The sequence below is a fragment of the Simochromis diagramma genome, unplaced genomic scaffold (genome assembly GCF_900408965.1).
Source record: "Simochromis diagramma unplaced genomic scaffold, fSimDia1.1 OVJJ01000611.1, whole genome shotgun sequence".
Lineage (NCBI taxonomy): Eukaryota > Metazoa > Chordata > Actinopteri > Cichliformes > Cichlidae > Simochromis > Simochromis diagramma.
Window position 1 is genome coordinate 2,088,864 of NW_024387175.1, and position 24,396 is coordinate 2,113,259.

The 24,396-nt window shown below is 41.1% G+C and overlaps 2 protein-coding genes across 4 annotated transcripts in view; both read right to left on the reverse strand.

Annotated features, from left to right (window-relative positions):
- LOC120744937 (von Willebrand factor A domain-containing protein 5A-like) overlaps positions 1 to 24,396 on the reverse strand; it is a 174,737-nt gene that overhangs the window by 138,057 nt on the left and 12,284 nt on the right. The gene's annotated exons all lie outside the window — the stretch shown is intronic.
- On the reverse strand, positions 588 to 22,738 carry LOC120744947 (von Willebrand factor A domain-containing protein 5A-like). Its single transcript, XM_040049539.1, has 9 exons — positions 22,331 to 22,738; positions 20,809 to 20,850; positions 13,536 to 13,562; positions 12,724 to 12,753; positions 11,915 to 11,935; positions 7,354 to 7,398; positions 4,540 to 4,694; positions 972 to 1,095; positions 588 to 880 (listed from the first exon to the last, which is right to left on the reverse strand). Exons 1-9 carry the CDS (start codon positions 22,629 to 22,631, stop codon positions 801 to 803), a joined length of 825 nt encoding a protein of 274 aa, XP_039905473.1. The 5' UTR covers positions 22,632 to 22,738; the 3' UTR covers positions 588 to 800.

The window sequence follows — 24,396 nt, forward strand, 5'->3', positions numbered from 1 at the left end:
AACAATTCAGAAGTAACTGGCTACAAGACCAAGTGACGAGTTCACCTCTAAATGCCACCATTTAAAGAGAAAATGAAATGTTCATCCAGAAAAACACATACTGAAACTCTCCTTTAAATTGTACAGTAGATCGTATTATTGTACAATCTACTGTACAATTTAAAGCCCCTTGAGGCAACTGTTTTTGTGATTTGGTGCTATATAAATAAAATTGAATTGAATTGAAGACTTTAATGCATAGAACCAAGTCTGTGTTACCAAATCATGTGTTTTATTATTGTTGAGTCAGCAACATTTGACAGGAGGTTATGTTAGTGACAATGAAACAAGTCAATCACATCTAGTGGAAGAGAAAGAATGAACACACCTTCTGATTGAGCTTCTACAGTAGATGTCAGAAAGTGTATTTGGAGTATTCAGATAATTCTGCAGACACGTGTTACAGTGTTTAATCCAATGTTAAATACCAATTTGGATTTAAGGAAAATAATGATTTTATAGAATAGAATAGAATTCAACTTTATTGTCATTGCACATGCACAGGTACAGGGCAACGAAATGCAGTTTGCATCCATCCAGAAGTGCTTTAGTGATATAGATATATTACAATATATATTAGCAATAATATAGATATGTGAGTATATTACAGAAATGGGTCTATTATGGTATGTTATTATGGTATGTTATTATGGTATGTTATAACAATTAAAGGGTCAGACTAAAGAAAGCAACACAGTATAGTGTAAGTCAGTATCCTTCTGCTTAACAGTGCTGAAGGTGAGGTCACTTTAAGAAAACCCTCAGAGTCCCAGAGCTTCTTTCTTCACGCTGCAACGCAGCAGGACATTTCCAGCATCCACACACTCTGACACACACGGTGCTAAAAACACAAAACACACAATGATTATAGAAATTGATATGGGGGGGAAAAGCTGACTATAGCATTTTATTTTCATTGTGATGATTACTACCTTTGTGAGCTTGGAGCCATGAGGCAGCCTTCACAGCCAGAAGCTCCCACTCATCCTTTGCATCCATCTTGAAACCATGAAGCCAGATCAGAGCCAGGATGGTGGCCCACACTTCACTGCTGGCCTAATTCATCAAGTGAAAGACAATCAGATCAAACAGGAAACATGAAAATTATCATCTTAATTTCTGCAAATAATATAAATGTAAAATAAGACAGTGATATACTTTAAGAATTTCTGATGATGAAAATGATTTCTGCTGCTTTGTGGTTACTGGACAATATCAGACTTTAGTGCAGCTCAGTGGTTGCTCATGAGTGTTGTAACGTGCGGTGGAGATGAAGCCAGCCGCGGAGGTGTGCAGGTGGATAGCGAATGAGCAATAGCTTCTGACTTTCCAAAAAGTACTCATTTATTTACAATATCAAAAATAAAAGTGCCACACATTACTAAAGAGCACACTAGTCCGCGTACACACGGGAGCAGCCATTACAGGAGGAGTGCGAAGACTAACAAAAAGGGGGTGACACACCAGTCATGAGACAGGAGGCGTCGCCATGTGGTCATACACTGCATTACAATAGCAACTGTTACATAGTCCCCCCTGGTGAGAAAAAGACTGTCCTCAGTCGTACACAGCTGAAAAAGCACACACCACACCTAACAGTACCCTACACATAGAGGTTACAGCTAAGATTGGTGCACACACACAGGGCAAAAGACCATTTAAAAATGAAATTGGTGAAAATAAGACGAATATGTACAGTGGAAAATCAGTTTTCTTAGTTTTTTTTCACTTTTTTTTTTTTTTAAGTAAATGCCAAGAACGAACCTTAATGCACTAAAGAGCCATAAAACTGGATTAAGTAGAGCAAACAGAAACATCTACATATCACGACTCAAAATAACAATGCAACAAGACAGCATCAAACAGGTTTAACCAAAACATTTCACTTCAGATCAAGCCTGGTTGTGTGAAAATCATGAGTCCATCTTTTGTTGCTCCAGCCAGACGTAACTCTGGGGCAACGTCTGGCCCTGAGATTATAATGTCCACCAGCAGCTGGGTGCTGGACAGATCTGGGTGAAAGACTGTCTGAAACAGCTCCCACACCAGAAGAAGAGTCAATGTCCGGTAAATCAAAGGGGAATGGCTCAAAGTCAATGTCAGTGTCTGCAGGGCGGCCAGGGTGGGTCTGAGAGTCAGAGTTCAGATCCCCTGCGGTCTCTCTCCCAGCAGGCGATGAAACAAAATGTTCTTTGGAAGTGAGAGAGTCCCAGGTATGGAACGGTTGCATGTTCACAACATGATAAACACCTGCATCCACCCAAGTGAGCTTGTAATTAACATCACTGAGTCTCTGAGATACACACAATGGTCCCTCAAACAGTGGTGCAAGTTTAGCAGTAAAGTTAGACTGAGCGTCTGACCTGGGGTGCGTCTTAACTCTCACAAGGTCACCAACACGAAACGTGGCATGTCGATGTCTCAAGTCATAGTAGGGCTGCACGATTAATCGTTAGAAAATCGCGATCTCGATTCATACTTATGTGCGATCTCATTTCCAAATGACAACGATTTAAAAAAAAAAAAAAAAAAGACGAAGACGATTGTACCGCATTTTGATCCGGGACATAATCTGCATGAAAACAAGCGCTCACTCTTCCTGCTCAACAAATGACAAGGGCGGAGCCTTATACCACATGATACAGAAGCTGTGCCCAGTGTTGCCAACTTAGCGACTTTGTCGCTATATTTAGCGAGTTTTCAGACCCCTTAGCGACTTTTTTTTTGAGAAAAAGTCGCTAAAAAAGACGTGAAAGCGCGTATCGCTTTTACTCTCAACAAGCAGCGGGTGCTGTAACGCAGTCAGTTCTTCTTTTACTCTTTTACTCTTATGCTGTTTTGTGGATCACAAGGTTTAAAACTACTTATAAACACACACACACACAAAGTAACTCCACCAGAGTGCCTATTTCGGGTCACTTTTGCCGGTCCAAGCCCGGGTAAAGGAGCAGGGTTGGAATTGTGACATTAAAAAAACAATAATTGCTAAAAGAAATTTAATTTGTAGTTCTAAATAAACTCTAAATGCATTTAGGACGTTTTTTAATTACTTTATGTCTCTTCCACGATATTATTTCTCTCTCCAACAGCATAGGTACAATTAGATTAGCATGACCAATTATGCAAATTAGGCGATGACGTCATTTAGCGACTTCTAGCGACTTTTAGGACAGCCAATAGCAATTTTCCTTACTGAGGAGTTGGCAACACTGGCTGTGCCGTGTGATGCTAAAATTAGCAGGGAAAAAACAACGGAGAGCACGTCAGGGATGACGAGAAAGTGACAGGAGAAAATCCGTCCCCGTCAGCCACCCAAACATCAATAACGGGAACCTTATACAGCGCTTCCCTATACCCGTCGAACTCCCGCAGGCACAAAGAAATTAGAGGCTATTCCTTATCACCTGACCAAAGATATGGCTCCCATCAACACTGTGCAAAACGAGGGATTTAGGAAAATGATCAACACCCTAGACAAACGCTACACAGTGCCGTCCCGCAACTATTTTTCTATTGTTGCACTACCTGCTCTATACACGCAGTGTCGAGCAACGGTGGAGACGGAATTTCAAGCAGTACAACATTTTGCGGCAACAACAAAACATGAGACATTTGTTGTTTTTATGTTTATTTATTGTTTTTATGTTCAGTCTCAACTGTTACGAAGTTGATGTGCAGTTAATAAGTGCAATAAATATTTATACTGGAAAAGAAAATCGTGAGAGAATCGTGATCTCAATTCTAAGCAAAAAAATCGTGATTCTCATTTTATGCAAAATCGTGCAGCCCTAAGTCATAGTAACATTTTTGTCTGTCATGGCTATAGTCCAGAGCTGCTTTGGCGTGGTTGTGAGCTTCCTGCAGGGAGGCTCTCAGAGATCTGGTAAAAGTTCAGTCGGCCTGTCACAGGTCAGAGGCAAAGGGTTGCGTGACAGTGCGTCGGGAACTTTGTTTTGTGCACCAGGTTTGTGCACTATTGTGAAATCAAAGTCCTGCAAATGAAGTGACCAGCGGGCGAGTCGGCCCGTTGGGTTTTGACAAGACATGAGCCACCTGAGACTGTTGTGGTCAGTGAAGATAGTAACATGAACACCTTCAACATATGGGTGGAAGTGTTCCAGAGCCCATATCACAGCAAGGCACTCCTTCTCTGAAGTGCAGTAGGGGAGTTCAGCTTTGTGAAGGGCGCGACTAGCAAAAGCCACAACATACTCACGACCCTTGTCATCCTTTTGCATCAACACTGCCCCAAGACCAATGTCACATGCATCGGCGTGAATGGAAAAGGGACGGTTGAAGTCTGGAACTGTTACAGTGTGAGTGTCTGATATACAGATGCTTATTTTCATGCAGCAAGAAGGCCTACAGTTAGTCTGACTTTATTTCCATTTGTTTTCTGTTGTGTTGTAATTCTAGTTTTCATTCAGATCATGCTATGGAATTTGTTATACAGTATTTTACATTTGTGTTACTATTTCAACAGCCAAAGCAACAGCCCACCTTTTCAGGCTTTGACTTTTCCACCTCCTCGTTGGTCTGTCCCAGTGCAGCAGCCAGAGCTGGATCAAGCAGCCAGCAGCCAGACGCCTCCTGCAGGGAGACTAACTGCAGCAAAGGGTCTCTGGGTGGCTGCTCAGGCACAGCAGCTGGAAAATCTAAGATGCAATAAAAACAAAACCTGATTATGGTGCTAGATGAGACAACATAAAGTGTATATGACTAACCAATGCACAAACCATTACACCTTAAACTGTTATAAATAACGTCTTATTTGATTAATTTGAATATCTGTCAAAAATGTAACGTTAAATATAATTACCAAAGCAATTCATGTGACAAATTGTGTATTTACAACAGCCTTAAAACTGACAACACCACACACCCCAGCATTAGACTTTATGAATTGAACAGGCGGAAGTTAGTCGGATTTTAATCAGATGAATACTGACGAAATGATGTTATATAAGGTCTTGTTCTCATGCTTTATAATAAAAATATGTCTCCAATTTGCTAAATCCAAGAGGTCAGAAGACACTAAAGCAAAGAAAACTTAATAACAGTAAATCCTCACTTTTATCCATTTTATTATTTTATTATTATTGTTTTATTATTAAGGGTCCTAAAAGAGCGTGCAGACCAACTGGCTGGGGTCTTCACTAAGATCTTCAACACTTGACTGTCCCAGTCCGGCATCCCGCCGTGCCTAAAGTCAGCCACAATTGTCCCACTGCCAAAGCGTTCTAACATTAGCAGCCTCAACGACTACCGACCAGTTGCTCTAACACCTGTTATAATGAAGTGCTTTGAGAAACTGGTCCGACGTCACATCATGTCCTGCCTGCCACCCACACTCGACCCGCTCCAGTTCGCATACAGAGCTAACAGATCAACTGAAGATGCCATTGCTACAACGCTCCACACCACCATCTCTCACCTGGAAGTGCAGGGCCGTTACGCCAGGCTGCTTTTTGTTGACTTTAGCTCTGCTTTCAATACGATACTCCCGGACAGACTAATAGTTAACAACCTGTGTGTAGATAACAACCTGGACCTCAATACCACCAAGACAAAAGTCGACTTCAGAAGGAGGAAGTCTGAGCTGCAGCCTGTCAGCATCAACGGGGAGTGCGTGGAAAGGGTCTCCAGTTTCAAGTTTCTGGGTGTGCGCATAGACACAGGCCTCCAATGGAGCTCTAACACCTCTGCGGTTTTAAAGAAGGCCCAACAGCATCTCCACTTTCTGAGAATCCTCAGAAAAATGGACCTGAAGAAGGAGCTGCTGACCGTCTTCTACCGCTGCTCCACTGAAAGTGTGCTGACATATTGCATCGGTGTGTGGTTCTCCAGCTGCACCACAGCACACAGAAAGGCACTCCAGAGGGTCATCAATATAGCCCAAAAAATCATTGGACATCCTCTTCCCTCCCTGAAGGACCTGTACAGCACTCGCTGTCTCAAGAGGGCACGCAGCATCCTACGGGACTGTAAACACCGAGGACACCGGGTGTTTAAGCTGCTGCCGTCTGGCAGGAGGTTCAGGCTGCTGAGGTCCCGAACAAATAGACTCAAGGACAGCTTTTACAACAGGGCAATAGCCCTGATCAATGCAAATAGCTGACCTGATTGGCTACCTCCCTGGACTTTTTTTTTTGGGGGGGGGAACAATGTTTAAAACAATAACAATAATAATATTTATATTTATAAGAAGGTGCAATAATAATTAATGTGCAATAATAACAGTGTTCAATACACATACACTTATTCTTCATTTGTTTTATTACTAATTTATTATACTGTGTTGTTTGTGTTGCGTTGTGATGTGTCGTATTGTGTGTTGTGTTATACGTAGTGCCGACGTAGGACAGTTTTCCAATTTCATTGTACTACTGTACTATGTATGACTGTGCAGTGACAATAAAGAGTTCTCATCTTATTAGAATATTAGACTAATAAATTATTCAGCAGGAGAAAAGTGGATCTTCTGTCAAAAAAGGCATAAAGTAGAATTAACTGCTACCACCAGCAGCTTAACAGCTCAACATTGCTCATTTGCTGTTGTAGTTTATTGTATATGTCACATATTCTCAAGATTGCTGTAACAATTTCTACATGCAGTAGTTAGAATATAGAATAATAATTTGCTCAACTTCAAAAATGTATTGATATATAGAGTGCCTTGTCCTTGATTTTTATATATTGTGACTGTCGTCTGTCTTAAACTACACTATTAACGGCTTATTACTGAAATCGCATCCATCTTTTTGCACTTTAATAAATATAGTGAGGTATTTTTCCCCAGAGGCACTGCATAATCACTCTGTGATTAAATCTGTCTCAGTTAAGGTAAATGACTGCAGAGAAAGCGTGGGGTTATTTCTGTAGACTCAACATTCTTTTGTCCAAATGGACTCTGCCGTATGTGTCCATGCAAGATGACTGCAGCATGGAAATACAAAAGATGCTTTGCTCTGAAATTCTCATTCTTACACGAGGCACTCCTGTGGCTGGTTTTTTAGGGGTTAAAATGACCATAGCTTACCCTCGCATTCCTCACAATATCTTCAAGGTAAAGTATGTTGACCACGCCACAGTCGTGTATCTGGAGTGACAGTGGGCTGGAGAACAGCTAAAACCCATCCACTCAAAAATCAAAACTATTGTGATGTTCTCAGTGCAGTCATCCAGGTGTGAGTTGCAGCATTTTTGGGGGATGGAAGGTTAGTGCAGAGGTTTCTGTAAAAATGTTTCCACTGTCGCTTACTGTATTTACACAAAACACATCTTTGTTTCTTTTCTGTTTAGTGTTTCACTTACCTTGTGAAGCCATAACACACTGCTGGGCTTCTGAGGAAAAACGTTCTAGATTAAAAAAAGAGAAGAAATAAAGACATTACAACAAATCTTTATTATTTTGAACTTGTATGATAGGTTTGTAGCATAAACATATTCGCTGAAACGTTAAGGACAATTTAATTACACAGCAAAGCAAGACACGAGTAGGCAAAGTTCTTTATGTTTCTCGAGCACGGGAGAGAACTGGACAAACGCCGTTCCTTCGCTTGACCCCAGCGTCTCTCATCTGCTCCCCCGTAACACTGCTCTTTTATTGAGGTTACATGAATATGCATAGGCGTATTAACATACGACGTATACATACACACAAAGAGTACCTTGCCTGTGCGTTGTGTAAGTATATGTGTGTGTGTGTGTGTGTGTGTGTGTGTGTGTGTGTGTGTGTGTTGGGGGGGGGGGGGGGGTTTAGAAGACCGATTAAGACTTCCCTAAACTTGCTGGTCTGGAAGTTCAGCAGTTCATCTAAACGAAAGGCACTTAGACTAAAACTGACATAGCTACGTTTATCCTACCATAAAACAAGAGAAGGTACGACCTCTCCCATGCTCCCAGGATGTGGGTGTGAATGCCAGAACACTCTGGAATGCACACAAAGCCTTTGCAGACTCCTAGGGATCGCACATCCTATCACTACACAATCGATTATACACCTCTAAGCATATATGGTTAAATATTTCTAAGCATAAATGACAACAATATAAACCTAACATTGTTAAAATGTAAAGTTTTTAAAAATGCAACTTTTTACACACTGACTTAGAGCACATTGCAAGTGTTTAAAACGAGTGAGTCATTTAAAACTATAATTAAAATCACAAAAAGATACAACTTTGAATATTAATGTTGGAACTGTATCCTCACCCAGAAATTAAAATTCATGGTTTCAAAAAAAAAAAAAGTATACATATATACATATATATTAGGGGTGCAACGATACACAAAATTCACGGTTCGGTTCGGTTCGATACTTTGATGTCACGGTTCGATATTTTTTCGATACAAAAAAATGTTCATGCATTTTTAATTTGTCATTTATTAAAATTATAAATATATATTTTAACTCAAAAGTACAGTTTTTAAAATTAACCCTAACCCTTGTGCGTGTTTTTTATTTTGACAGCGAATGCTGCGCACCTGCGGACCACTTATGTGCAGCCCTGGTTATTTAGCTCGTCATATTGCAGCCACAGAAATTCTTTTGTCCATGAAACCATAAAGCTGCACTTTCTTTTTGCCTTATAGTCTGATTTGTCATAACTTCTCCGTTTTGTGGTAAGCTTTTCTTTGGCTGTCACTTCTTCACCCTGACCTGTCTTATTTGGCTCAGCAGAACTAAAATGCTTTTACACGCACTCACATAAGCTCAGCGATTCTCTGCGCGATCAACCTCTCACATGTTTAAGCTGCGGGAGATTTCACTTGTCATGTTTGCATAGTAAGCTAACGATTAATAAGACGATGTCAGAGGAATTGGTGCACAAATTATCATCACTCACAGATCAGTGCTGTCGCTCTCTATACACAGTTCACACGATTGCAAAGTGAAAGCAAAAAAAACAAGCGCAAATTCAAACGCGACTTCAATATGTCACATATTGACAGTGGCTCACCGATGCCAATGACATAATTACCCAGCTACATTTCTGAAAGAATGCAAAAGCATTGACATATATTTTTCCTACAATAGCCTGACGGGCAGGGAAGAGATAGATTTTGGTAGCCCGACTGAAAAAAATCGCTAGCCCCGGGACATCGGGCTAGCAATATTGCAAGCCCTGTATCTGATTGAGGAATCACTCATCTTTGGAAAAGAGAGTTTATTACAGAGAAATGGCTCTTTCCAAAATAAAAGGCTAGACGGCCAACACGTTAACGAGCTAACTGCGCTAACACACTAGTTCACACCAATGTAATTGAGCATTGCATGGCACATCCAACATACTGTTTTACTTTAGTCCATGACTCGCTTACCTTCAGGGTCATACGTCACATGAAAACCAAAATAATTCCAAACGCCAGATCTGAATGAGGTTCAATTTGGAGAGCTTAACTTCTGTCTCGCTAGCTTGCCCTGCGCTCTTCCTTCTGACTATGCTGTCTGTGTTGAGCGCTCAGTGGATCTGCGCTGGACAGTGCAGCCTAGGCGGAGTAGTCGAACACAGATTCACTGAGCGCTCAACACAGACAGCATCGTCAGAAGGAAAATTGATAAAATAAATTACAAATGCTGTATTGTTCGATACATATGCGTACCGAACCGAAAGCACTGTATCGAACGGTTCAATATCGATACGAATATCGTTGCACCCCTAATATATATGTATACTCTTTTTTTATTTTCAGTCCACAAACAACATGTAGATTGGTTAGGCAAACTCCCAAGCACACTCAAGTATCGTTGAGAGGATAAAGAGCACTGGTCCAGTGTTAAAACAGAAATGTGTTTGTTTGCGTCTGTGTTTTTGAAAATGCATGAAGATATGTTGTTCTGCCCAGGGGCGGAGCGTGGGGGTGGCTTACTGGGCTTAAGCCCGGGTTGTTTTGTCAGAAGCCCGGGGTATTTTGGAGTGTAATTTTTTCATAGTTAGATGCCTGGCTGACAACTGTATAAAACAAAAAGTACACACAATATTCGAAGCACATAGTGCACACTGTGGGAATTTACGACTGTGCGTGAATCCCCCCTGATATTGGTATGATCCGAGCTCAGGCACTAAGCGACTGAGCGAGGGGGCGGGGCAGCTGCTACCCGTGAGTGCGCTGTTGGGAGAAACGGAGCCAGCCATACTAAGGAGAGCTTAAGTTTGAGCAGGTACCAAAGCAAATCATTCGTACTGTACAAATAATGTAAATATGACGGTGAATCACGAAAGATTGATATCAAACTGATCACTTGACCAATATTACGTTACTTGCTCTTCAAGTGAATCAACAAATGGCGAAATGAAAAACCGAACAAATGCTATTTTTTTTTAGAGTCTTAGCTTACGTGTGTTTATTTCATATTTTCAGTTCTTACCCTCCCCGACTAAATCTGTTTCAGTAATGTACTGAAACATAAGAATGGACATTAGAGGGTTCTTTCAAAGAAAAAACTCAGGTAAATGTTATTTTATATATTATGCTTTGTATGTTGTTCAGTATATTTCTATGCAAAACAAGAGGGATTTCAGTACATAGCAGGATATTCACATTTGTAACCAGATATTTACATACACTTTAGGGATAAAACATAAAACATTTTTACTGTACAACATCAATTTAGAGTAAACTTTTGTTTTAGATTTAAATATTGAAATATATTTTGAATTAGTTAAATGTCAGAATAAAGAGAGACAGAGCTCTCTGTTTTTTATCACTTTCATCAAATGTAGGAGTACATATACACTAAGTTTATTGTTAATTAATAAGAAACTCCAGACGATTCCATTCTGAGCTGAAGAAGCTTCTGATAGGTTAGTAGAGTCCATGTGAGTAAATTGGTGGCACAGCTGTGGATGCATATAAGGCAAAACACAGAGCCTGTTTCTTTGACATGGGAAAATCAAGAGATGTCAACCAAAACACCAGGAAAAGAACTGTGGAGCTCCATAAGTGTGGCTCAATTTTGAATACAATTTGGTGCCATTTGCAATTAAGAAATACAGATAGTTTCTCTCTTTACTCTTAAAGTTAACAAATATGTTTTTTTATATTTATCAATCTAAAAAAAAAATAAACATTTAGTCTGATTTGATGTTACAATTAAAAAAGTGTTTTTATCTGAAGAGTTTGTAAATATCTGTATATTTGATGATTGTCAGCACAAAGAGAGAGAGAGGAACAGAGAGGGAGATGGAGAATGAGGACAGAACAGAGATGAACAAGAGCAGGTGAGACACACATGTTAGTCAAATGGTCGTTTGCCAAAAGTATCACCGTATCACAGGTCCTCATGTATCTCGTACCTAGTGTTTCTTTTTAGGTTTACTATTTTTCAAATTCTATATTTATTAAGTTATGCAGCTTGTTTGCACAACAAGGCTAAATAATTATATAAACTTTTCTCAATCTAAATATTGTACTTTGGTAAAATTAAAAAATAAATGTAGTGCAAGTCTATGATGATTTTTAGTGCTACTATCATCTAGTTCCGATTCTGGTTCTGTCTTGGTTAAATCCCAAGTAGTCCTGATTTTGAACTGTTGTAGTCCTGTTTTAATTCTGGATCAGTTCTGGGTCTGGTTGAATTGGGGTTTAGTCCTCGTGTCTTGATACAGCCCTGATTTTGTTCTGCCTTGCTGCTTAATTAAAAAACTAGTTTAAGGTGTCCTGCACATGTGATATATATTTTTCCCTATATGAAGTCGTTGTTTTTTGAACAAAACTCAAAACAGAGCCAATTAATCTTTCAGTCATTTCTACCCCCCCCCCCAAGGGAAAAAAAGAAAATCCCACATGCATACTACCCTTTTGGGCTAAGCCCCGGGTGTTTCAAATGTCTGGCTCCGCCTCTGGTTCTGCCATTTAATTTTTTACTTACTTTTATGCAGAAGATCACCAACTGAAGTAAAAACAAAAAAGAAAGAAAGAAAAGGGAGTCAAAATATTTCATAACAATTTGTTAAAGAGAACAATTAATGGACTGACTTCGCCTGCATCCTGTTCTCTGATTGGTTGCTGAAGTATTTCTACCAGTTGCTCACCATCCGCGATTTGCACAATTGTCTATTTCCATTGTTTTCTAGTCTTAAGCTTTTTCATGTTAGTTCTTTTCCAATTACTTGTCCATCCTGCGTCAAGCACTATCTGCCACATGTTTGATTTAGCAGTTAAGACGAGATGATTTGAAAACAAAATATAAATGAAGCTACTGGATTCTGATTTTACTGCAGTACCTTACAGTTCATTATAAGTAGTCTTTCAAGTCTATGTGGTGTTCAATAATATTCTGAATATATCAAAATGTTGTAAAAGTTCAACCTTCTTCAGTCACCATGTGGTGTGAATGAGACATGGCGGGTCCAGGGATCATAGGTTTGAGCCATTTTATTCAATATTTGTCACACCACAACACACACCAACCCCTGAGTCCCTGTGTTTATAACTAGGCGGGTGTGATTAAGGATGCCGTGCAGGTGCGTCCGCCCTCCCTGCACGGCACCGCAGACCATGCCCCACCACTTTAAGATACTCTCTGTTAATATGTTAATGATGGCAAACGAAGAAAGACAGACGAAGCATTTTACTTTCAACATTTCAAATAAAATTCAAAGAGAAATGTGTTGGTTTGTTTACATTTATTTTTAAACATATGTGCTGTTCTGCCATCCAGCTTTTACGTATACTTACCCCACCAACTAAACTTCAGGAAGGCCCCAACTGTGAAGTCAAGAGTTAAAAAAAATAAATTAGGGTTAAAACATTTAACAAGAATTTGCTAAAATAACAACAAAAGTACAGATTTTTAATATTACTGTGGTGATATATAAATACAACACAAATATTACAAACAGTATTTTAGGTTTATCTTAGCAGTCTAGTTTTTACATCCTGCGAGGACCTGTAACTCATTCAGAAATTATATTCCCAAATACATTAAGAAGGCAAGTGGAGATAATGTCCCCAACTAATAAAAGCAAAATAGTTTACATAAAATGTAAAACACAATTTCAGTTATTTGGACTTTTGACATATCATAATCTTATTTGTGTTATTTTATAGCTCTGAAGTCCTGAATGTTGTAAATGTAGGAAGTAGTAAACACAGTCAAATCCTTCTATGAATAAGTGTAATCAAAGTTTTGACACATAATGCAAATTTTTCTTCTACTCCCACTTTTTGTTGCACACTCGTAGTATACAATAAATAATCTAAAATACTGGATTCTGATATTATGCTGTGCCACAAAACTCATAACAAAAATGTAAAATGTAAATATGTTCAATTAAATTATAAATGTTGCAAAATGTTGAACGAACCTGATTTTCTTCATTTACTGATGTAGCATACATCCTGTCTACCAAGGCAAGTACTGCAGCTACACTACATACAATATTTAATATATAAAACTTCAAGTTAAAACAGAAATATTTTGTTTCTGTGCCTTCATTTGCATAGCTGTGTATGTGTGTGTGTTGATTTGTCATTCAAATTTTACTTACTTATGGGCAATGGACCACTCTTGATGCCTACAATGAAGTCAAGCCAAAAAAAAAAAAAGAAAGTCAGATTTTTCTGGTATTTGAAGTATAACAGCACTAAGTTGATGTTATTTTGGTGATATAACACAAAGGCAAATATTACAATTGGGTTTTAGAGCTTCCTCTTTTCAGTCCGTGTCATTTCAAGACTTTTTCCCTTTCACAGTTCTCTCATCTCTAATTGGTCACTGCAGTATTTACACCACTTGCTCATTACACTTTTTTGGGGTCAGATTTGTCAGATTACCTAGTTCTATTGTTCAACAGTATTTAGTTTTTTTCCCCTCAGTTTATTTTGATTCCTTGAATCATGTGTTTAGTAGTAAATCTCACGTTTTGTTTAACTGCCGTCCCTTTTAAGGACTCATTGAGCTGACTCTAGTATATTCTGCTCTTCACTATATCAAAAAATTTATATGCAAAATAAAACAAAAACCTGCTGACTGTAATAGTATAACACAGTACACTCTTATGCTTTTTTGCTCTTAGCATTTTCATTGTGCTGATTTCACTCACACTCAGGTAGATGTTTAAATGTGTTAAATCTCAGGGACACAAGCACACCTCCATGCACACACACAGTTTATATGTAACATAGGATTTTGAACAGCAAACTAATGAAGCTGTAAGATGAAAAAAGGAGATAAAGTATGAGTTCAGGACAGGTTAGTATTTATAGAGTTTCCCTGGCAACAGACTTTGGCGGTGCAGCTCTGCACTATAGACATGCATAGATGTATCTTGTACTACCATTGATCTTTTTAACTTTCTAATGCTACTGACATATGCATTAGAAATGTGCTTTGAACCATCTCTGATGTTGTCCTAATCATGATAATATTCCTTTTATTTATGATCAGTGATCTTTATCTTCAGAGCTGTGGGTAACACTTTTAGTGTTTGCTTAAAAAAAAAAAAAAAAAACCCTCACAGGGTGTTGGAAGATTTCTCTGTACAAGAGGTCCAAGAGGAGCATTGCTTTCAGCTTAATGAAGCTTTCATATGCTGCATCGGTTCATTCTAGTTTGTTCAAATAAGCTCTCAAGTGGATCAACTACTCTTGTGCTGTTCGGCAAAAATTTGCTGAACCACGACCTAGGAAGGAGTAAAGTGCAGCCATGTCCTTTGGTGCAGGAGCTTCAGAGATGGCAGTCAGGTGGACTGGGTGAGGACACAAGCCCTTCTTTGAAATGACGTCCCAGGAATGGAATATGCGTCTGCCCGAATGAACTTTTACTGGAATAGATCTGCGGACCAACATCCTTCAGAGGCCTGAGAAAAGCATGCAAACATTCATTGTGTTCTTCTTTAATGGGTCCATTATTACGCTTTTATAAGGCTCCCCCAGATCCACGCAAAGACTCAAGTCGCCCTTATGTTTTCTTGCCACCACTAGAGGACTCAGCCATTCAGATGTGTCCACTGGTACAATAATGCCTGCTTGGAGCAGATGTTTCAGTTCAGCTGACACCTCTTTGCATATGCTGAGTAGCAGATGCCTCAGTTTTACTTCATTGTTAACCTGAACTTTGTGAATGAACCCTTTAACACATCCAAGATGGTGGGCAGAAACAGAATCAATGTTGTTCACCATGCATGTCTGTTTATACTTTTCCATCTATAATATTAATTTTGAGTGCTTTATATGATCTTTAACTATGTAGAATAATCCTGGCACTTTTTTTGTCATCATTTGTCAACACTCTCTTCTTCATCTGCCTAAATAAATACTGATCCATATGCGATGGGTTATGGTACACATCCATTTTTAAAAGTCCCCCATTACTGATGGTGTGGCAGAGGTGTGGCCTGTGGCTCAGCTGCAGCTGCAGGGGAGGGGTGGGGCAGTGAGCTCAAGGCGGCGGTGCCAGGAAGGCTGGAGGGACAGGTGGTGATGATTGTCCTAACGAGGCTTTTCCTTTTTATAGTGAAGCCGGAGACCAGAGAAGCCAACTGGAAAGTTGGTGGACGGGGTGCCGAACTGTAAAAACCATGTGTGCAACTTCAATAAAACACTCCTGAAAGTGGTCCCAGTAACAGTGTGTTGGGTCCCAGTCTTTACAGTTGGAAATCTCAGTCTAAGGCTAGCTGCCCTAAGATTTGATTTTCAGCCAGATGTCACCCACACACCTATACCAATGGCCCAGTGGTGTTCCAGGGTAGAATGACAGACACTTCTTTTACACTTCCTCAAGATAAAAATGGGCTGCAGTGGGTGAAAGTGGGGAACCCATGTTTCTTCCTGTAGTACTGACCCTTGTATGCGAATCCATAATGACATCTTTCACCTTAAACAAAATCCAAGGAGTTCTGGATGTGGTGTGGCTGTGGTGTTTAGGGCTGACTAACAATTTGTTGAAGACCAAAGCCAGAAACTATGAGGCTGACTTGATCATACAGATAGTGGGTCTTAAAAGGTACACCATGTTTATGTGTCTTCTTTGAACCCTACAGACTTTGCGTAGCTTCTGCTGGGTATCACCTGCAGTATGAGGTCAATGAGCTTTCTGGGATTTCTTTATCTGGATGACTAAGCATGCATCAAGATCTTTTTAATAAAATTCTAAATAATAAAAACCTAATTTAAAAAAAGATTGCTGATTTTTTTTTTTTTTTTTTCTTCCCCCTTTTGCCTGTCCCGTTTGGCTCTTTTGCCATCAGAATTATTGTCTAAAGGCAAAGAAAGATGCCCAATGGATTTACTTTACCAAATTGACCATCCCAGCCTTGCCATAATGGTCCATTTGATTCACCTTTTATTGTTTATTTTATTTTCACTTGCTGAATACGGGACAGACTTGACTGGAGGAAAGAAGGGGAGAAAGAAAGAGGGAAAGAGAAACAGCTGAGAAGAGGGACAGGGGAGAAGGGCAAAAAACAAAACCCAACAGAATGGGCAGAAAAAGAAAAAAACAACAAAAAAACAAAACAAATGCATCTATCGATCACCTGGATCACCTGTTGAGAAAGAAAAAAGAAAACAAGCAGAAGAGAACAAGAGTAATAGAATAAATCAAAATCAAATCAAATCACTTTTTTTGTCACATCACATGTGCAGGTACATTGGTACAGCACATGTGAGTGAAATTCTTGTGTGCGAGCTTCACAAGCAACAGAGTTGTGCAAAATACAATAATGTAAACAAGCAAAATACAAGAATGGCTACATCTGAATAAACAACATCACAATGATATATGGGAATATGACAGTAAATACTAAATATTAAACATTATTGTGCAGCACGTAAGATCAACAGAACACAGTGTGCTTTGAGGTAGGAGCCAAAAAGGGTGTAGTTTGTGGGTGTGATCACCCGTGTGTACACCTGTGAGCATGGACGCGCTTGTTTTTTTTAAAAGGTTCCTTCATGCAATGATCTGCTAGAGGGTGTGGGGGGGCCACAGCCCCGTCCTCCAGGGCATGAAGCAGGTATGGAGGAGATCAAAACTCCAGACATCTAGAGGCCCCCAGAACACAAGAGACCAAGGAAGACCAACAGAGGGGCAGCCGCGCCACTGTCCCAGAAAGAGCTGAGGAGAGTCCCAGATGAGGGCTCACTCAGCAGCCGCGGAGCAGAAGCCAGGGGGGGTTGCAGTGACGCGCCCGTGAGCTCCGCCGGCAGCCAGCTGTGCCTGAGTGACCGAGCCCCAGGCCGAGAGGCCGGGGGCACCCCACCTCCGAAGTGGCCCGAGCGAGCCCCAGGCTCCAGGCCCCGATAAGCGGCTGCCAAGGAGTGAGCCGGTGTGTACCTGGACGCCCACCCCCAGACACAAAGAACCACCAACGCACCGATGTCTGAGGGAGTCCGCCACTGGCAGGGGAAGTGGTGGTGGGGGGAGATAGGCCTCCAAACCTTGGAGAGCCTGAGATGTCCCCAGAGAGGTGGCGTCTGATACCCAACCTGACATATAGACACAGACATACAGGCACACACAGACACAAACATCCATTCCCACCCTCATGCTCTCATATGCACTTACTCCACACTCAACCAACGTGGAGACAGACATAAAGAGACGCTGTACACACGATCACACTCCCCTACTTCTCTGACATCATCACTAAAAACAGCCATAATGCTCGGGTCTTATTTTCTACAGTTGACAGGCTAACAAACCCTCCTGTGCCAGTGGCAGCTGAACTTCATTCAACCATGGCCTGCAATGACTTTGCCAAATTCTTCACAGAAAAAAATCCAAAAGATTAGACAAGCAATTGGTACATCAACAGCAGATCCAGGATATGTACTGTGTCCACCGAAAAACTGTTTAAACACCATGAAACAGTTTCACCCTATTAACAGCAAAGACCTGGAGGACATCTTAGGTCAACTGAACTCCTCCTCCTGCTGTTTAGATGTCCTGCCAACAAGTTTTTTCAAAAAGGTCTCAAAGACTTTGGAGTCAGACCTGTTACAGATCGTCAACTTTTCTTTAATATCAGGCGTGTTTCCAGAACCACTAAAAACTGCTGTAATCAAACCTATACTGAAAAAAGGACAATCTTGACAAGACACAAATGAACAACTACAGGCCGATCTCAAATCTCCCATTTTTAAGTAAGATCATTGAAAAAGCAGTTTCTCAACAGCTCAATTACTTCTTAAAACAGAATAACTGCTACGATGCCTTCCAGTCAGGTTTTAGACAGAACCACAGCACTGAAACCGCTCTGACAAAAGTGTCTAATGACATATGTCTGAATACAGACAGTGGAAAAATGTCAGTCTTAGTTTTACTGGATCTCAGTGCAGCATTTGATACAGTTGACCACAACATATTACTCAAACGACTGGAGAACTGGGCAGGTCTTTCAGGAACTGTACTAAACTGGTTCAAAACATACTTAGAAAACAGGAAATACTTTGTATCAATAGGTAGCTTCACATCTGAGCAGACAAGTATCACATGTGGAGTTCCCCAAGGTTCCATCTTGGGACCCCTTCTGTTTAACATTTACATGCTCCCACTGGCACAGATTATAAAGAACAACAAAATAAACTATCATAGTTATGCAGATGACACACAAATATATATCACAATGTCACCAGGAGACCGAGGCCCTGTACAGGCCCTTGGTAAATGCATTGAGGAAATTAATGACTGGCTGTGCCACAATTTTCTCCAGCTAAACAAAAACAAAACTGAGGTAATAGTCTTTGGCGCCAAAGAAAAACGATTACAGGTCACCAGAGAACTTCAATCTATACATCTTAAAAACCACAAACCAGGCGAGAAATTTGGGTGTAGTGATGGATGCAGACCTAAACTTAGAAAAACACATTAAGACAATAACAAAGTCAGCTTACTATCACCTCAAGAATATTTCAAGGATAAAAGATCTGATGTCTCAACAGGACCTGGAAAAACTAGTCCATGCATTCATCTTTAGTAGGCTTGATTACTGTAACAGCATCTTTACAGGTCTACCTAAAAAAATCAGTCAGACATCTACAGCTCATTCAGAACTCTGCTGCTCGAGTCCTCACTAAGACCAAAAAAGTGGACCACATCAGTCCAGCTCTGAGGTCTTTACACTGGCTGCCTGTCCGTCAGAGGATAGACTTTAAAGTTCTAATGCTGGTCTATAAAGCTCTGAATGGTTTAGGACCAAAATACATCAGTGACCTCCTGACCCAGTATGAACCTTCCAGATCCCTCAAGTCATCTGGATCCGGTCTTTTATCAGTTCCCAGAGTCAGAACCAGACACGGAGAAGCTGCATTCAGCTTTTATGCTCCTTATATCTGGAACAAACTCCCAGAAAGCCTCAGATCAGCTGAAACACTCAGTTTATTTAAATCCAGGTTGAAGACTCACCTATTCTCAGCTGCATTTGAATAAAGCACCAAATCCACACTTTTAAGCTTAAATTTCAAAACTTACATTAACTACTGATTTTATCTATTGTTCTGATTGTATCTGTTTTGATTTTATATACCGTTTTGTTTGTTTGCTTGTTTTAATCAATTTTAAATCATGCTTTTTATTTGTTTTTGTTTCTAATGTCTCTGTAAAGCACTTTGAATCACCTTGTTGTTGAATTGTGCTATACAAATAAACTTGCCTTGCCCAAGCGTACTCTACGAACCGGGTCTAGGTACCCTTGCCCCTGGAGGGGGGAACTGCACCCAGACCCAGGTGGTGTTACCCTTTTCCCTGCGGTGGGGGGAGGCAGACCGCCCCGACTCCGCAGCAGCAGGGAGGCCCCACACTCCAGACCGCAGTCGGACGGCCAACTCCTCCTACTAGCCCCCCCGCTCCAGCGGGTCGCAGAGAACGGGGGTGAGAGAAGACTCCAAACCTCCCTCCACCTGCTCATTGTAGTGTTGATGCATGTGTGTTCTAAGGTGCATTTAAAACCCAGGAGGGCATGGATCTACCTGCCAGAGAGCAGCAGGTAAGCGCATAGTCCCTCCTGCTAGCCCTCAATGTCTACGTGTATTCAAAATTGAGAGGTGGGCAACGACGCCAGGGGTGAGGTGTACACCCTGATGGTAATTTGGACTCCGTGTATCGTGCCCACCCCCAAGATCCTATATGTATGTGTAATGAGAGTGTGAGTAATGTGAATGTCTAAGTTGTGGGATAAAATTGAGGCAGAGGCAGCCAGAAGGGGACAGAGGGGGGGGGTAAGCCTCCTCTGCACCCTGGTGACATACCCCTACTCCAAGGCCCTGCATGTGTGGGTGGTTGTGGTGGAGCGGGAAGAGGGAGGCAGCTGGAGATGGGGAGGGAAGGAAGGGAGGGGCAAGTGACCCCTCCCTGGGGCCAGCTCCCCCGCTGACCCCAGTAGGCACCCCCATACTCCGCGACCCGCCAGGGGAAGGGGGCCCAGGCCCATCCAGACCAGGGCCCAGTGCAGCAGTGCCTCCCGGCCTCACAGAGCCCGGGACAGTCCACCCAACCCCACCACAGAGAAAACTGCACCCACCCCACCATCCACTCATCTTCCAGACTACATAAGACAATAGACGCCCAGGCTGAGATCTTCCTCCACCTCTCCTGTATCTCCCCCTCCTGCAGAGAGAGTTCCTGAAGAGAGGAAAGCTGATTGCTGATTTTTATAAAACACACTGCCCTTCTGTGTCTCTCTGCACTTTACATTACCTTTGTGGTGATGTCATTCACACTCACCTATATGTACAATATAAATCTATTAAATCTCAGAGACACAAGCATGCCTCCATGCAAAAAAATAGTTTCCACTGCCATTCATTCAGGTTTGTACTTAGATGTTCTATGTGCTGCTGATGATAAAAAGCAATCCATTGTCACTATATAGGATGAAAAAAGACGCGATATCATAGACCGGCAGATGTGTGTTGTACTTCCATTCAGCTTTTTACTTTCTAATGCTCTGTGGAGAACACAGTAGCCCGTAGGCATCTACTGCTTCTTTAACTTGTTCACCAATAAGTTGCGCTTTGGTGTTCCTTGGACTAACTCTCATATTCTCCTCATAGCATCATAATAGTATTCCTTTCGTTGATGCTCAGCTATTTTTAGCTTCAGATGTTGGTGACAGTTTTAGTTTTGCTTTTTAAAAAAAAAAATTAACTGGACGGGGTTTCTCATTGTTATTCTGATTCAGTAAAAGAATTAGGCTGTTAGAATTAGGGATGCACCGATACCGATATTGGGTATCGGCCTCGATACCACATTTTCTAAAGTACTCATACATTTCTAAAGTCCCCCGATACCAAGGACCGATACCACGGTCTGAGACCTGTCTATGTTTGAGCGGCATGTAAGGGGTTAATCACAGGCGCCGAGTGCCCGCCCCCAGGCCCCGAGTGCCCGCCCCCAGGCCCCGAGTGCCCGCCCCCAGGCCCCGAGTGCCCGCCCCCAGGCCCCGGCTGCAGCTCAGAGCGGGGAGAAAGCGAGGCGAGACATACCAGCTGTGTGGAACTATTTCAAAGTGAACGAAGACGCGAAAACAAAGGCGGACTGCAAATTGTGCTCAGCAAAATTGTCCAGAGGAGGCTCTAAAGGTAGCGCATTTAACACAAGCAATTTAATCAAGCAGCTAAAATCCCAACACAACAACGAGTACAAAGAGTTTACCCACGCTTATTTACCCACACTTATTAGCACAGAGGAGCATAGCTGATGCTATAGCAGTGGGACGGAAAATAGTTGGGCATTTTAAACATTCCGCCTTAGCCTACTCCCGCCTCGAGGACATTCAGGGACAGCTCAACCAGCCAATAAAGAGACTGCAGCAGGACGTACAGACGCGCTGGAACAGCACGTATTACATGCTCTAGTCCCCCATTGAGCAAAAGCGAGTGCACGAACTCCCTGACTATCTCACCGCTCACCAATGGGCTCTTATGGAGAAGACTGTTGCCATCCTCGCCCCCTTTGAGGAACTAACTAAAAAAGTGAGCAGCTACGACGCACTAGCCTCTGATGTCATTCCAGCTGTGACTGTGCTAGTGAGACTTCTAAACAGAGAAACAGACGAACAAATTGAAAATTAAATTTTGTTTTTTTATAATTATTTATTCTGTAATATGTTGCATACAACATGCTTTTCATTTTAAATAAATGTTCTTAATTCCAAACTAGTCCCTTGTTTGTTTGTTTTTTGTTAAATTATAGGACTAAAGCTGTTACCTGCAAATTTAAATCATGTTTTTATTAAGTACTCTGTATCGGCGAGTACTGAAATGCAAGTACTCATACTCGTTTCCAAAAAAGTGGTATCGGTGCATCCCTAGTTAGAATCCCTGACAATGAAAAAAAACTCACGGGCTGTTGGAATATTTCTCTGGACAAGAGGTCCTTGGATTGCCTCTCCGTTGTCTTTGTTGACAGCAATGAAGGCAGTGAAAGAACTGCTCACTCCTGATTGGACACTGAGCTGCACCACCTTCTCCTTCACTCCTCCACCTTGCTGTCCTCTGTGCTCTCTCTCCTCCATCTCCAGGGAACGAATCAGAGTCCGAGCACCCAACCTGTGGACTGTTAGTCTGCAGACAAGAAGGAAAACACACAGAATGCTTGTCATTGTTAATACTGTGTTATTATAGTATATTAGTTTACCAGTCATTTTACTGTTTTTAACACCACTGTGTCCTCTTTGGGGTCACACAGTGAGGAACATGTAAAAAGGCAGCATCTGATGCAGTCAAAGCAGTCCCTCAGTTGCAGTTTAGTCCAGACTGGAACAACTCAGGTTATCTTTCTGTATGGACAGGTGGGGACCAAGTGAATCATACAGTGATCTGACAAAAAAAACAATTAGCTCCTCTGACAGTGCCGTATGTTTACATTTGTTCTCATCTTGTTGGATACTGGAAGTTATTCACTCAGTCAAAGGGCGTTTACTAAAATCTCCCCCCAAAACAGTGGTTCCATTGGAGCATATGCTAGAACATCTATAACCATAAAGATATCTTGAAAAAGTTCAGAGTAAATATTTCAAGCCTTTTTTGCTTTAGCTTTGATGATGTTAGCTCATGACAATCAGAAAACCAGTAGTTTGTGACACCCTGAACTCTCGCCTTCAGCCATGCACCAACTACATGAGGAGAGAGAGCTGTGCTGCTCTTCACAAGTGGCACAGCACCTGAAACCATTCTGCTCCACCTCTCCATCCTACCAACCACACATCCCAGCTGCATTTAGTTTCAATTCATGGTCATGACCCACAGAGCACTGTGCTCTACATTAAACATGTTGTACCCAGCGTCCTCTGCAGGTCTGAGACTGAAGTGCAGCTGGTTCTCAGAGGGATGACCTGCCAGGCTGTACTTCAGCGTCACACAGCCCTCTGCTGCCTCTGCGCTCTGACACAGAATTACAGTGTTAGAAGTCACGTTAATTACTGTCATCAAAACAACATGAGAGGCTGCTGCTCCTACCTGTCCAGTGAGCTGGGCATAAATCAGTGACCTCTGACCCTGGAAAAGTGATGTGATTGGTGGAGAGAGGACAGTGACAGACACTTCCTTTGGTAAATCCCATGTGACTGAGATGTCGACCACAGCTGGCTGCAGAGCAAATCGCAGCGACTGCATCACCTGACAACAACAAGAATTAGAAAACAATTATGCATTTATGTTTATTTGAAATTATGTCTTCTGTCCAAATAATAACATCTAGAGATGGCACGATACCACTTTTTAATGTCCGATACCGATTCCAATATCATAAATTTGGATATCTGCCGATACTGATATGAATCCGATATAGCGTATTTTGTAATCAATAAAACAGTTTTTTTTTTTATAAATATCTTGCTGCATTTTGTATAAGTTCATACTCAAGTTTTAAAAAACAAGAGACTGAAGCTATTCTGTTATACCTGTATGCAAAAATACACTCCACCGAAACATTTTATAGTTCAGCAATACTGATCAATCTAATAAACTTAAACCTACTCCATCCTTCCTATTCTGGTATTTTAAAGAGTACTTACCTACCTAACTAATAGGGTTGCCAACTCCCAGCAAAAAATATTAGGGAACCACCCCCTGCCCTTAATCGATGTAATCAACTTTAATTTAATGCAAGTGTAAAACAAATGCACAGAAATCAATTATCTTTCTACAATAATTAAATAGATTCAACATCTTTCTTCAACAGAATTGCAGACTGCACAGATGGTACCTTCCCAAAGAAAAAAGTAGTATAGCTTACTAGGGTGTATATTAGACTTAATAGTTACTATATACAATGATGGATTTCTATACATTTATTCAGATGACCACTTTTGTTGTAAGATTCAGATAATTATTCATTCAAAGTTTTTAAATGACATAACAAAGAAAAATATTTCTTTGTGCCCCCCTTCCCTTCCCTTCAACTCATTC

What these genes read in the sequence shown, in the direction of transcription:
- LOC120744947 (XM_040049539.1), bottom strand. Translation starts at nt 22,631, where the DNA reads ATGACTGGTAAACTAATATACTATAATAACACAGTATTAACAATGACA. An exon ending in ATCAGCAGCACATAGAACAT is followed by an intron (nt 13,563 to 20,808) that starts CTAAGTACAAAC and finishes ACTTCATTGTAG; the next exon opens with GCATCAAGAGTGGTCCATTG. An exon ending in ATGGCTCCAAGCTCACAAAG is followed by an intron (nt 881 to 971) that starts GTAGTAATCATC and finishes TTGTGTTTTTAG; the next exon opens with CACCGTGTGTGTCAGAGTGT.